The sequence below is a fragment of the Theropithecus gelada genome, chromosome 9 (assembly GCF_003255815.1).
Source record: "Theropithecus gelada isolate Dixy chromosome 9, Tgel_1.0, whole genome shotgun sequence".
Lineage (NCBI taxonomy): Eukaryota > Metazoa > Chordata > Mammalia > Primates > Cercopithecidae > Theropithecus > Theropithecus gelada.
The window spans coordinates 25163044-25178178 of NC_037677.1; the positions used below are offsets into that span (position 1 = coordinate 25163044).

Sequence of the window (15135 nt, forward strand, 5' to 3'; positions counted from 1 at the left end):
ATCATTTTGACAGTATTTTGTTGTAATATTTTAGACTCCAGTATCTTAGGCAGGTTCGTATTTATTGCAAAATAAAAAAGTTTTTTATTTTATTTTCAAAAACCAAAATGGTTTTGTTTCCCCATTAAATGTTACCTATGCATGAATGAAATAGCCACACCAATCCAGTCACCTAAACGGTGATCCTGACTCTCAGTCTATTTGGGCTGCTGCTGTAACAAAATACTTTAGACTGGATGGACTATAAACAAATTTATTTCTCACATTCTGAAGGCTCGGAAGCCCAAGGTCAAGGCTCAGGTAGACTTGGTGTCTGATGAGGGCCATTTTCTCACAGATAGTACCTTTTCACTGTGTCTTCACTTGGTGGAAGGGCTGACACAGCTCTCTTTGGTCTCTTTTATAAGGTGACTAATTTCATACATGAGGTCTACCCTCATGACCCAATCATCTCCCAGAGGCTGCATCTCCTAACTCATTCACATTGGTGATTAGGTGTCAACGTACAAATTGGGGGAGGAGAACACACAAACATTCAGACCACAGCACTGACCAAAGAGAAGACTTCCCTGAGTGAAATAGTGCTAGGAGAACTAGATCAGGGCATTCCTCTTGGTTCATCACCCAAGATATTTTGTTAAGCATTTGACTCCATTGACTCAAAAATTAAATTTTAAGTTAATCGGTTTTTGTAACTCTGGAGATTCTTGGGTATGTCTAATATTTGGCCATGACATTTTAAACCTACTTTACGCTGTTCTATGTTAAACACAGCAAAGTTAAACAGCGTGTCTGGTATAATAAGGAAGAAAGCAAATGGTATAAGGATTTGAACTCGGGCAGGTCTGAGATGAAAGCCTGTACTCTAAATCACAGTCCTATACTGCTGTTGAGTGGAGATGAATTGTTTAGGTGGCTTTACCATAAGTCACCCTGCCAGTTGGTATCGAAACTGTTATTCTAACGTGAACCTTGGGGTTCTGAGTCCAGTTTTCTTTTTTGGTGCTCTATGGATATGTGACATAAGTTGAAAAATGTAATTTAAACTAAGTATTTCTTGAGGTTTATTAGAATTACTTTTAAAATAAGCATTTCATGTGTTTTATAATCAGTATAATATCCTATTTAAGATTAGCCATTTGTCAAGTGTATATCTAGGTGGTCCGGCCTAGAGTAAGGGAAGCAAGAGTATGATTCTGGAGGGTTCTTTCATATTTTGCAAGTTAGCAGCAGTTTACTTTGTAATTTTTTTTAAATCTGTTTTTAAATAATTACAAGAATAGCATGTGCTGGTTGAAGATATTTGAAATAACGCAGAAAGGTATAATAAAAAGAAAGTCCTTCTCCATCTATACCATCCCCTTCTCCCATTCCCTACGCTGGCATGGTTGGCATCTACCAACAAACATGAAGTTATTCTTGCTTTTATCATAGGTAATGGCATTAAATTAATAACCTGTTAAAGATGAATTGAAAGGCAGGAATTTTAATCTTACCACCTTTTTTATTCTTCAGGGTTTTTTTTTTTTTTTCCTCTGTTTTGTTTACCATTTAATACACAGTATCATAGGTATGGTCATGGTGATTTTGATGTGACTGTAAAAAATGAACTAGAAGATTATTTTAGGATTATTTAGTTACTATTAGGCACTGTACATATAATCAAGATCCAGGCTGTTAGTATTAAGCTGTATTTAACATACCCTTTAGAGTTCTAATTCCAAAGGAAGAATTCTTTGGGTCATCTTTCTTATTTCCTTCCTCTTCCTCTTCCCCCGCTTTTTTAGAGCTTTTTGTATCTAATAGGCAAAACAGGGCTGCCACTATTCTGTTTTCATTAGAGAAGGCTTCAGTTTTAAAATACAAGCTATTTAAACTCCTATAAGGCGTAATACTTAAGTACAAGGGTAAAGAAAGCTCAAGAAGGAATGTGAAGTGATATACAAAAAAGCTGAATGGAAAAAATGGCTAAAAATGTTTTGTCATATTCTGTTGAATTCACAAGAGCTAGTCAATTGGGAAAAAATTAAATGTCTATTTCTATCAAAACACCTACATATATTGTAAAGTATCCATTTGGGCTTAAAACCTAACTAAAACTCAAAATTGTTAATACTGAATATGTAATTCTTATGACATTGGTTTCAAAAATAATATTCCTCCTCAAATTTGAGTAAAGGACATATCTTTAAAACGTTAGTTCTACCCGGGCATGGTGGCTCACACCTGTAATCCTGGCACTTTGGGAGTCCGAGGCAGGTGGATCACTTGAGGTCAGGAGTTCGAGACCAACCTGGCCAACATGGTGAAACCCCACCTCCACTAAAAATACAAAAATTAGCTGGGCTTGGTGGCTCATGCCTGTAATCCCAGCTACTTGGGAGGCTGAGGCAGGAGAATCGCTTGAACCCGGGAGGCACAGGTTGCAGTGAGCCAAGATTGCGCCACTGCACTCCAGCCTGGACGACAGAGTGAGACTCAGTCTCAAAAAAAAAAAAAAAAAGTTTTAGAAGAGCATTTCTCAAGCAGATATTCTAATTATTTTTCCTCTGCGGAAAAAAAATAGGTTCCCTAGTGAGTAAGTTTGTACTTTGAAGTTTCACAATGTACATTTTGTGAAAAATGTTCTTGAATGAATCCATATTTTATTATCTCAACCATATTGCTTACATTAGATAATAGTACTGCATGTGTGAGATGTTCACTGTTCATGCATGTGTATGGATTTCAGGACCCCTTGCGATAACTCAGAAGCGGGGACCTGTGACTGTATTGCACACTATTTAGCATTTAGAATTGCCATACAGAAATATTAGAGATGTCTGAAGTATGTAAAATAGTCCCAGTTTTAATAGTTCCAGCCGTATACTTCTATTACTAAACAATATTTCTTCCCAAATTTGATTAAAGGAGTTACTTTTAAAATACTAGTTCTAGAATAGCATTACACAAGTAGATATTCTAGTTTTGTTAAAACCTCTGGGAAAAAAATGGCCTCCACAGTGAATAAGTTTATATTTTCCCTTCGATTTTCACAATGTACGTTAATGTCATAGTGGTTTTGAGAAATCAAAAAGCTTGCCAAGTGACTCTACATCATTGACCGTGGGGACCTCCTCTCCCCCATCCTCCTTTTCAGGTGGTATATAATAAAATTACATAAGGACACTGTGGGAAATGCTGTTACCAGATAGCACAGTATTTTCTCATCCAGACACAATTTTCCTATTGCAGAAAAGTATTGGTATGGATTCTAATCAGCATGGAAAAGATAGACTTGGTGTGTCAATGCACATACCCAAACTGCATGTTTGGATTAACAGTATTCATGCCATAAAAATATTATGTAGACATGTTTTCTTTTATATGCCTAGCTTTAATTTCTCACTGCATTCTAGTCTGTGTTCTATAATGTTTATTATAGGTTAACAAGAATTATTCTGGAAGTAATATTTTTATGTGTATCCAGTAGTTATTTTTGCAAACTAATATAATAGTACAAAAGGCACAGTGTTGAAAGATCTTAATTTTTGAGTGAAACTTACTTAATAAAAGTCACTTTCCCCCTGAATCTTAGTGTAAAGGCAGCTGCAGTCTGCTGACAGCTTGTGGTTATGCTCTGATTTACTGGGGAAGGAGGAGGTTGTACTATTTTAAATGCATAATAGAGCATTCGTTTCGTCATCTGGAAGCAGAGATGGAAGAAGCTCGGGGGAAATGAGAGACATCACTGTTGCTCTTGTGGAGGGAAGCTTTGTAGCATGTTATCAGACAGCAGTGCATATTGAAGAAAATATTTGTTAGGAATGCATGTCACCAGATGTATTTTGCTTTCAAGAATGGTAGACACATCAAACAAGAATCAGATAAAAGCTTGAGAAAAAGATGTTCAGAAGAATACTGGAGTTATTCTTTATGCTTCACTGCCCTTTACCTCTCTTGGTACCTTCCAGAGAAACAAGTATAGATGTATTTTTAGCTTGCCGTTTCCAGCATCAATATGACAACATGATTTTGTCTTTATATCAGTAAGCAGCTTCTACTATGTTTTCCTATTTTCTGCTAGCTACAATTTACAAAGGATGTCACAGCACTGGTAAGAAATGCACAGTAGCCATTTCCTTGCTTTTTAAGTCATGTTTTGTAGAGATTTGTAATAAGCCAATCTATTAAAAACTGTTCAGTTTGCTTAGAGAAGTCCCTCTATCATGTTAATCTTACTAATTTGCAGAATGTGTTTGTGATAGATGGTTTTCCATCCTTATTTTTTATTTTTATGTTTGTTTTTTTTTTTGTATCCTGTACATAACTGATGCTACAGTGTAATATTTACCTGCATCAGTGTATGTGTGTGTGAAAAAAATATATATATATATTTCTTTTTTTTTTTAAGTATCTCACCCTCTTCCTGTCCCTACTACTTTGCTGTTATGTTTGTGGCTGCACTTGAGCTTTGCAAGCTGTCGAATGCAAAGACAAGATATGCTGATAGTCTTGAGTTAAGCTTGTTTTGATTAGGGGAAGATGTGTTACCACACCTGTCTCAGATGCTGAACATAGCCCCTGTGTTGCACTGATGAGCTCTGTTTTGTAAAGTCTCTATAGTTAATTTCTGTTATTCTTAAGGCTTTAAAAATATTGCTGAATAATTTTACAAATAGTTGATAAAAAACAATTTGACCTGCATGCCTGCCTGTTGGTAATAGAGAAATGTCTCCTCATAATAAGTAAAAGAGACCAAATAAATTTGTACAATATACTTTTGCATTAGCTTAAAATAAAAGTATAAATTATATACAGAACGATGAGTTACCTTTTTTCATATTTTTGTGCCTTTATTGTGTGTGCTTTATTTCTTAAACTTGCATATTCTCTTACTTTAAATATTAAAATACTTAGCATGGCTGCTGATGGGCTTAGTCAAAATGGATTATTCTCAGGGACTCTATAATGGTTAATTGACAAGATGCTTCAAATAAATTAGATTTAATTTATGATAGTAGTAGTACTTAAAATGCATTTGAGATTTTTAATATTTTCACCTTTTCTCTGGCAAAATACATGAATCTTCCTTTACTGGGATTTATTTGGCAGCCATTTAACCTGTCGACTGCTGAAAAATCAGAAGGCTTGAATGGGGAGAATTTTAGAAGCAATATGGGTACATCTAATTGGTTGGGTAGAAATTGATGAGTTTCACATGTTTTGAGCAAAGAGGTGATTGTAATTTGTATGTGTTGCAGATTCTACAATGTATTTGATTTCTGAGAGACTAGCTCTTTCTAGATTTGTAGAGTACCCTTATGTTGTGTTTGCATGCATGCTATAGTGAATGTCACTCAGGAACGAGGTAGGGCATAGTCAGATAAAATAGTGAACTGTAAAAATGGAAATTATTATTCTTTTTGTGAATTTCCAGTGACACCTTTCTCTCATTTCTATACAGGCATATTCTCAAGATGCCTACCTGAAAGGCAACGAAGCTTATAGTGGCAATGCCCGCAATATACCTGAACCTCCACCAATCTGCTATCCCTGGCTGCCATCTGCCCCGTCAGCCATGGCACAGCCAGTTGAAATATCTCCTCCTGACTCATCATTGAGCAAACAGCAAACCAGTACACCAGTACTGACACAACCTGGCAGGGCCTATAGAATGGAAATACAAGTGCCTCCATCACCAACAGATGTTGCAAAATCAAACACAGCAGTGTGTGTTTGCAATGAAAGTGTAAGGACTGTCATTGTGCCTTCTGAGAAGGTTGTAGATTTGTTATCCAATAGAAACAACCATGCAGGTCCTTCACATAGAACTGAAGAAGTGAGGTATGGCGTGAATGAGCAGACCTCTTTAAAAACAGTGTCAAGAACCACATCACCACCATTATCAATTCCCACCACTCATCTAATTCATCAGACTGCAGGCTCCAGATCATTGGAACCTTCTGGAATTTTACTTAAATCTGGAAATTACAGTGGACATTCTGATGGAATCTCAAGCAGCAGATCTCAAGCTGTGGAGGCTCCCTCTGTATCTGTTAATCACTATTCGCCGAATTCCCATCAGCACATAGACTGGAAAAACTATAAAACTTACAAAGAGTATATTGATAACAGACGATTGCACATAGGTTGTCGGACAATACAAGAAAGATTAGATAGTTTAAGAGCAGCATCTCAAAGCACGACGGATTATAACCAGGTCGTCCCCAACCGCACTACTTTGCAGGGACGACGTCGAAGCACCTCTCATGATCGAGTGCCCCAGTCTGTCCAGATACGGCAACGCAGTGTGTCCCAAGAAAGACTGGAAGACTCTGTGCTAATGAAGTATTGTCCAAGAAGTGCATCTCAAGGAGCACTGACATCTCCATCTGTTAGTTTTAGTAATCATAGAACTCGTTCATGGGATTATATTGAGGGACAGGATGAAACCTTAGAAAATGTCAGTTCTGGAACTCCAATACCTGATTCCAATGGAGAGAAAAAACAGACTTACAAGTGGAGTGGGTTTACTGAACAGGATGATAGACGAGGTATTTATGAAAGACCTAGGCAGCAAGAAATTCATAAATCTTTTCGAGGTTCCAATTTTACTGTGGCTCCAAGCGTTGTTAATTCTGATAACAGGCGATTGAGTGGTAGAGGAGTGGGATCTGTGTCACAGTTGAAAAAAATTCCACCAGATCTAAAAGCACTGCAGTCAAACAGAAATTTTCAGACTACTTGTGGAATGTCACTGCCTCGGGGTATTTCACCAGACAGGTCACCTCTTGTGAAAGTCCGAAGTAATTCTCTGAAAGCTCCTTCGACGCATGTCACAAAACCATCATTTAGCCAGAAATCATTTGTTTCTATCAAAGACCAAAGACCAGTAAATCACTTGCATCAGAATAGTCTGTTGAATCAGCAGACATGGGTAAGGACTGACAGCACCCCCGAGCAGCAAGTGGAGACTGGGAAATCCCCCTCTTTATCTGGAGCCTCTGCCAAGCCTGCCACTCAATCGAGTGAAAACGCCGGTACTTCAGATTTAGAACTACCCATCAGTCAAAGGAATCAAGATTTAAGTTTACAAGAGGCTGAAATTGAGCAATCAGATACTTTAGATAATAAAGAAGCTGTCATCCTAAGGGAAAAACCTCCATCTGGACGCCAGACACCACAGCCTTTAAGGCATCAGTCTTACATCTTGGCAGTAAATGACCAGGAGACTGGGTCAGACACTACCTGCTGGCTGCCCAATGATGCACGTCGAGAAGTCCACATAAAAAGAATGGAGGAAAGAAAAGCCTCGAGTACCAGTCCACCTGGTGATTCCTTGGCTTCCATCCCATTTATAGGTGAGCTTATTTAGAGTCATTGGCTAATATGCCAAATGTAGAAGAAATCTTTCCAGAAAAGTATTATTTCTAGTTCAATAGGCACAGAAATCTTAACAGTGTGATTTTAAAATGTTTGTAGGGAATCTCATAAGCTGTGCTTCAACCAGAGCTTTTATCCTCTTTAAAGGTTATTTCTAGTACCAATTTTCCTTTTTTTAAAAAAAAAAAAAAATTCATGTACGTGGTACCCATTTCAAGTTTTTATTTTGATGAGACAAATTCCTGAGATTAAGGAAATCAGCAAAGCAAATTGTACCTAATTGTTGATTCATGTGAATCAAAAACCAAGTGGAACAGTTTTGATAATTAGTTACCAACCTTTTACGTAAATGGTGCTTTTACCTTCTAAAGCATATTTCTTTGTAAATTTAACGTGTACTGAGAGAAAAGACCTCTTCATTGTCAAGTTAGTTTGCCATACTATAAATCCTAGAATAGATTTAGAGAAGTTACTTAAATTATAAGCGTGTGCCACAGTTGCTGGCACCCGTCCTGTTGAGTCTTCTGTCTGCTCCCTCCCACCCCAGATCTGTTCTCCATACAGCAGCCAGTGTGATGTTTTTATAAATGTCAATTAGATCACACCACTCCTCTGTGCAGAACCCTCTGTTTTCTTCCCATCCATCTCACCCAAAATAGCATGCAAAATCCTGTGGTCTGAAAGGCCCTCCATGGTCTGCCTCGCAGCTCCCTCTCTGATGGGGTCAGAGAGGTCCTGCCTCGTGGTCTCTTATCACAGTCTTCCATATGCATCCCATCTACAGCCTCGCCAGCCTCCTTGCTGTCAGGCGTGCCTTGCTACAGGGACAGGTACAGCTGGTTTCCAACCCTGGAACACATTCCACAGATAGTCACAAGCCTCTGACTTCCTCGTAACATTTGGGTCTCTGCTCAAAGATCTTATCCAAGCAGCCTTTGTGACTCACCTATTTAAAACAGGTATCCCACGCACAGACACAGAAACTGACATTCTCTTCTTAAGCTTTTTTATTTATCTTCATATTACTGTTTCCACTTGACATGTTTTTTGTTGTTGTTACATGTTTCTCAGTAGAACTAAAACATAAACTACATGAGAGCAGAAATTTTAAATCTTTGGTTCACTTTTGTGTCCCTAATGCCTAGAACACTGTGTGGCATAAAGAATGCACTCAGTAAGTATTTGTTGAGATAATGGCTGAAAGAATTTTGAAATGCTGGTTAAATGTATAGCAAAACAACAAGACAGTTCTCATCATAATGACTGTGCAGCTCTAAAACATCTGCTAACGGGTGATGACTTATGTCCTTAATATTATCTTCATTTTATAAGTGAGAAATTTAAGGAATAGAGAGGCTAAATAACTTCTTTAAAATCGTACAGTAAGTGATAGAGACAGGGTGTCTAGGTTTGCCTCATTCAGCCTCATCGCAGAGCACAGCTCCAGGGAGGGTGCTGTGTAGGTAGAATGCCTGTGAAGAGCGCCCCCTGGAGGCGCGCGATGCAGGGGCTTTTTTCCTTCTCTTTTTGCCACCAGCCAAGGCCCATGCTTCTATTCCCCTGGTGCCCAGTGGGTTTATGAAAAGAGTTCTCCATCATTTTACAGTATAATATGCTTCTCTTTGAGTACCAGTTGAGTTTTTCTTTTCTATGGGAACATTTTTAAAGCTGTTGAGGACTGTTGTTTCTTTTCTATGGAAACATTTTTAAAGCTATCAATTGTAAAGCTATTGATAAAACCCTATTTAGTATATAGGACCCCTCCTATATACTAAGGTTCTAGGAGGCATACAGGCATACAAAATGAATACATTTTTTTAAATTTGAAATATTACTCATTAACAGTATTTTGTTTACTGTTCCCACCCCCCCCCCACTTTATAAAGCTACATAGTAAGTCCTGAAAATAAATTTCAACTTCTTTTATAAGTAAACACAAACCATAACAATGTGAGCTGTTCATGAGTAATCCTATGGTGAGTAGCAGATACTGCAGTGTGTTCTAAAATCCTGACTTCCTACACTTCTCTGATTTATACTCCTCATTACTAGTAATACAAAAACACTGTGACTGTTACCCACACCCAGGGTTTCATCTTCACTTTCTTTCTCCATGCTTTTGTCATATCTCTAAGACTACTCCGTCTTACCCCAACGTTGGCTGTGTGTGTGCTCAGTGAGGGTTAGCCTAGGTTAAATTGAATTTGATGGTCACAGCCTTATTGGCACTGCCATATCAAGATGATTTAGAAGTGTTAAGTTGGTTAACAAAAATGTTCCACCAGTAAATAATTTTATATGCTCTTTTATCTTTTCTTTGGTAGTACCATTAGTTTTTTGTTTGTTTTTGAGATGGAATTTCACTTTCATTGCCTGAACTGGAGTACAATGACACTCTCTCGGCTCACTGCAAGCTCCACCTCCCGGGTTCAAGTGATTCTCCTGCCTCAGCCTCCCAAGTAGCTGGGATTACAGGCACGCGCCACTATGCCCAGCTAATTTTTTTTATTTTTAGTAGAAACGGGGTTTCACCATGTTAGCCAGGTTGGTCTCAAACTCCTGACCTCAGGTGGTCCGCCCGCCTCAGCCTCCCAAAGTGCTGGGATTACAGGCATGAGCTACCACACTCGGCCACATTAGCTTTTATTCTGAAACACTTTAAATTTCTTTGTAGCACACTTTATAGATTGCTATGCTTATTTATTTAGGGAAATATGTTTTTTTAAACCTAGCTCTTTTTTTTTTTTTTTTTTTTTTGAGATGGAGTCTCACTCTGTCACCCAGCCTGGAGTACACTGGCATGATCTTGGCTCACTGCAACCTCTGCCTTCCACGTTGAAGCGATTCCCCCACCTCAGTCTCCCAAGTAGCTGGGATTACAGGCGTGTGCCACCACACCCAGCTAATTTTTGTATTTTTAGTAGAAACGGGGTTTCACCATGTTGACCAAGCTGGTGTCGAACTCCTGATCTCAGGTGATCCGCCTGCCTCAGCCTCCCAAAGTGCTGGGATTACAGGCATGAGCCACTGTGCCCTCCCAAAACCTAGCTCTTACAAACTGTGAAATTGTTTCACTAAAATAGACTTTGGAGCCTTTTCACCTAGTTCCTTTAATGTTGAAAATAGACCCAAATCTCAGAAGCCCTCTAACAAATGCCTGGTTTATAAAAACCTAAAAATATTTTATATGTTTACATAAATTAAATAGGTAATTCTGCCGCTTTAGTGGATTTGTAACTGTTGGCCATTTGAACTAGAATTGGCCCTTCTCACCATCCAAGTCCAACTTCTTTGTTTTATAGGTGGTGAATGTAATATCCAAAAAAGTTAAGTGGCTTTTGCAAAGTGAAACACACCAGGTCTCTTGACTTCCCTACTCAGTCATCCACATTTCTACTCTCTCGCTGCTTTTCTGTGTACTAGAATTGAGAATAATTTTCAAGATAGATTAGTGAAATTGGTGACCTGATATTTATTAAATTTCTAAGTAAATGTTGAATTTGTTGAAATTGTTGCAGCATGTCAGCTGGCAAGCTGGATCATTTTTCATACACACATGCTTGTGCATGGGCCCGTGGACACACACCCTCACCCCCAGATCTTAAAGGTTTAGTTATCTTTGGTCTATGGGACTGCAAAACTTCAGCCAAGTAATTGTAACCTGTTAACCGTGGCAAATCTAGATGTGATCCTTCCACTTGCCCTTTGTAAATTTAGAGCCATTGCTCTGCTCACTGGTGCCTGCTTTCTTGTAGACGAGCTGCCCATATCACACACATCCCTGCTTTTACTCTGATTTTGTCACCTCCCTTTCAGATACCTACTTCATAGTAGTTCCTCTTGGATTTATAACTCCACTCCCTCATCGTCAGCACTGACTGCCATCTTGCTATGGCAAACATAAATAGGGAATTTATTCAAAATACTTCCCTTCCTAACCACTGTAAAATCATTTCTATCTAATAGGGAGATACAGCATTGGCCTTTTGGTTATTAAGATAGCCAAATCTCCAAATGACTTTCAAAAAGCCAAATGTTAATTTAAATCCATGTTCACAGAACTGACCATTAAAGAAACTTGGTCTTAATTAGAAAACTGAATTCCAGTTATGATAATGAGCTTAATTATTATAAAAATTGGGAATATTTGAACTAGGTGATGGGCACCCCTCACCAGTTCATATAAAACAGGACTTATTGCTTCAAAAATTTTATTTATGATTAGTGAAAAATGTTTAGTGAGCCTCAAGGTCTGTTGCTGGGTCAAAGATGAGAAGGCCATGTGAATATATTAGCATCATTTTTAAACATTCTTTCTCCAGGCCTTTTAAATGTAATGTAAATGGAGTTCCAGCTCCAGCATGCCATTTTTATCAGCTCTTTTACCTGATGTTCAGTAATTGGTATTAATGGGGCTAATTTAAACTTGCCTAAGGAGTTCGATTTTTCAGGATGTCTTTATTTCATTGGGCTTAACTCTGATTTAAAAAAAAAATACCAAAAAAGTGGCATTACCAAAGATTAATACGTTGTTACTTGAAAGAAGGAGCTTATGCTTGACTTAATAAGATCATTTAACTTTAGCCATTCACCTCCTTTGATTTAAATTGAGTGTATATCTCAGAAGGCAAGTAAAAAGAAAGGATATTTGTCACATCTGAATTTATTTATTTATTTATATATTTATTTTTGAAACGGAGTCTCGTTCTGTTGCCCAGGCTGGAGTGCAGCGGTGTGATCTCGGCTCACTGCAAGCTCCACCTCCCGGGTTCACACCCTTCTCCTACCTCAGCCTCCCGAGTAGCTGGAATTACAGGTGCCCGCCACCACGCCTGGCTAATTTTTTGTATTTTTAGTAGAGATGGGGTTTCACCGTGTTAGCCAGGGTGGTCCCGATATCCTGACCTCGTGATCCACCCGCCTGGGCCTCCCAAAGTGCTGGGATTACAGGTGTGAGCCACTGCACCTGGCCTGAATTTATTTTTAAGACACAGGATCCATTAGCTGTATTTCCTCTCCTTTTCCCTAAGGATGAGGAAAAATCAAGATTTTAAGTGTATTTTGCTTGAGGTATGTCCCTTCTGGTAGGAGTTGGAACAGAGACAGTTTATTCAATTTCCATATTTTAGTAAAAGAGATATATACATGCTGTTGCTATTTTGGAACCACATATATAATTTCAGGTTAGTTGCCATTTCTTTCAACTTATACAAATTTACCCCTGTCTTTGCAATATACAGTTTACTCTGTCATTAAAATAAGTAATAGTGTTAATATTCCTTAAATTATTATGCTGTAATTTGGGGAGAGGGTAGGAATACTACTTCGTACCAGAGGTGAAATAAAACAGCAGGGATGTCAGGGAACTGATTATTCTGCCATGGTCTATGCTGAAAATTCTGATAATTTCACCGAGTTACATAAAACTCTTGTCAACTATAATTATAAAATATAAAGTACATTAATTATATGCTTCTTTGTAATTATGATAAGCTGTGAGAAACATTCCTGATAACTCAGCTCATCTTAGAAGGGACTTTTTTTTTTGCTCTGTGCCCTAACCTGTACCAGTGGACAATGGGTGTTCTGAGAAGACATGCACATTTGTCAGGGTGGTAGAAACGCATTGCCCTCCACATTTATGTTCATCATAATTCTCTTGGTTCCAGGGACAGGGCAATTATTTCAAATTAGCTCATGCCAAGAAGTAATGTTAGCTCACAGAGAAGAACTTCTGTGGTAGACCTGGTTCCATGCATGGCTGCATCTAAATACCCAAGTGATGACATCAAGAGTGAGGTTTTTTTTCCTTTTCTTTTTTGACATGGAGTCTCACTCTGTTGCCCAGGTTGGAGTGCAGTGGCACAATCTCAGTTCATTAAGCCTCCACCTCCCAGGTTCAAGCGATTCTCTTGCCTCAGCCTCCTGAGCAGCTGGAATTACCAGCGTGCGCCACCATGCCTGGCTAATTTTTGTATTTTTAGTAGAGATGGAGCTTCACCATGTTGGCCACGCTGGTCTCGAACTCCTGACCTCAAGTGATCCTCCCATCTTGGCCTCCCAAAGTGCTGGGATTACAGGCATGAGCCACCACTGTGAATCTTTTTTTGTTTTGCTTTCTTCATTCTCAGATAATTTTTCTCCACATAGTAGAAAAGGTGGCCATTGGTGACAACTCAACAGTTTACTGATTTCTACAGTTGCTGTTCAAGGAAAAGAGGAGAAAGCCCATAGTTTTCTCACTGCCCATGTATTGAATCCTGGAGATACTATTAATATCAGGGGCCCTGACTGCGTGGTTGTCACCCCTTGGCCAATCTCTGTGGATTCAGAGGGATAGGCCTAGATCATGCCCACCCACCGGAGGGCCAGCCACTCCTGTGAAATCCTGTTGAATCTCTGGGATAGACAGGCATAGATACACTCTCTGTAGTTATCTTGAAGAATACGAAGAGGATCAAGTAGGATGAGAACATCTTAAAGTGAAAATACTTGTCAGTTTATGAGATGAAAAGACAGTTATAAATCACTGTTTCATCTTGCTTTTATTTGATCAGTTCAGTAATAGGTTTTTACAAGTATTTTTTACATTTTTATGAGGCTTTTGCATTTCTTCCATGAGTTGTGTTTTCATGTGTTTTGTTCTTTCCGCTGTGATTTTGGTGGTTCTTACTTATAAGAGCTCTTCATATAGGAGGACTTCTCTTCTTTCATGCTTTGATATCTGAAAAATGATTGTGTAACAGTTATGCATGAAGTTTCACAATATGAAATCTTTAAGATGTTTTTTCTAAAATATTGATAAGCAATAAACAGTGAAAGTTTCCTGTTCAGATATGAATATTATCAATAGAAACATAATTTGAAATATTTTCCATTTGGAAAAAATCCAAATGAATAATGGAGTAGATATTATCTGTGAGGATTATTTACTTTTGGAAAACATTGTTTTCCAAAGCAAAATTTTGGGATATATAGGCCTGTATTTTTTTACATGTTAAGAAACAGTAACCATATTGAATTTTGATGTGGAGCAACTTACGTATCCTTCACCATTCTTTTTATTAAAAAGAGCTCTGGGTCTTTTAGTGAAGAAAGTAAATGAAGACCTCAGTTTTTTTTTGTTTTTTTGTTTTTTTGTTTTGAGACAGAGTCCTGCTCTGTCGTCCAGGCTGGAGTGCAGTAGCATGATCTCAGCTCACTGCAACTCCGCCTCCCAGGTTCAAGTGATTCTCCTGCCTCGGCTTCCCGAGTAGCTGGGACTACAGGCACGCACCACCATGCCCGGCTAATTTTTGTATTTTTAGTAGAGACAGGGTTTTGCCATGTTGGCCAGGCTGGTCTGGAACTCCTGACCTCAGGTGATCCACCCGTCTTGGCCTCCCAAAGGGCTGAGATTACAAGCGTGAGCCACCGCACCCGGCCAAGACTTCATTTCTTAAGTCAGTTCTTTGATTATGTAATTTAGTTTAACACGAATGTTTATGCCACTTAATAACAAATCTGTAACCCCAGTAGTTCATAAATACGTTTTGAATGCATTAATGTCTTAATGTAGTATGTGGTATGCCTAGGATAAAGATGATTGGTTTTCATCTAACAGAATATTTTATTTAAAAATTTAGAAGTCATTTGAAAGTGTGACATCATGATGCTTTTGAATATGTTTGTATATGAGATGAAAAATTTTTGTTTTCCGTTTGGTCAACTAATGTCTATTTTTCTACATTGGAAAATAAGAGAAATTGAAATTGTTTTTACGTAATCTGC

The 15135-nt window shown here is 38.3% G+C and overlaps 1 protein-coding gene across 2 annotated transcripts in view; it reads left to right on the forward strand.

Annotated features, from left to right (window-relative positions):
* Nucleotides 1-15135, forward strand: part of ARHGAP21 (Rho GTPase activating protein 21) — a 133359-nt gene that overhangs the window by 92167 nt on the left and 26057 nt on the right. For both annotated transcript variants that reach the window (XM_025396861.1, XM_025396862.1), the window contains exons 8-9: nucleotides 4067-4096; nucleotides 5447-7343. In XM_025396861.1, coding sequence (XP_025252646.1) covers nucleotides 4067-4096; nucleotides 5447-7343 — 1927 coding nt within the window. The remainder of the gene's footprint in view (nucleotides 1-4066; nucleotides 4097-5446; nucleotides 7344-15135) is intronic.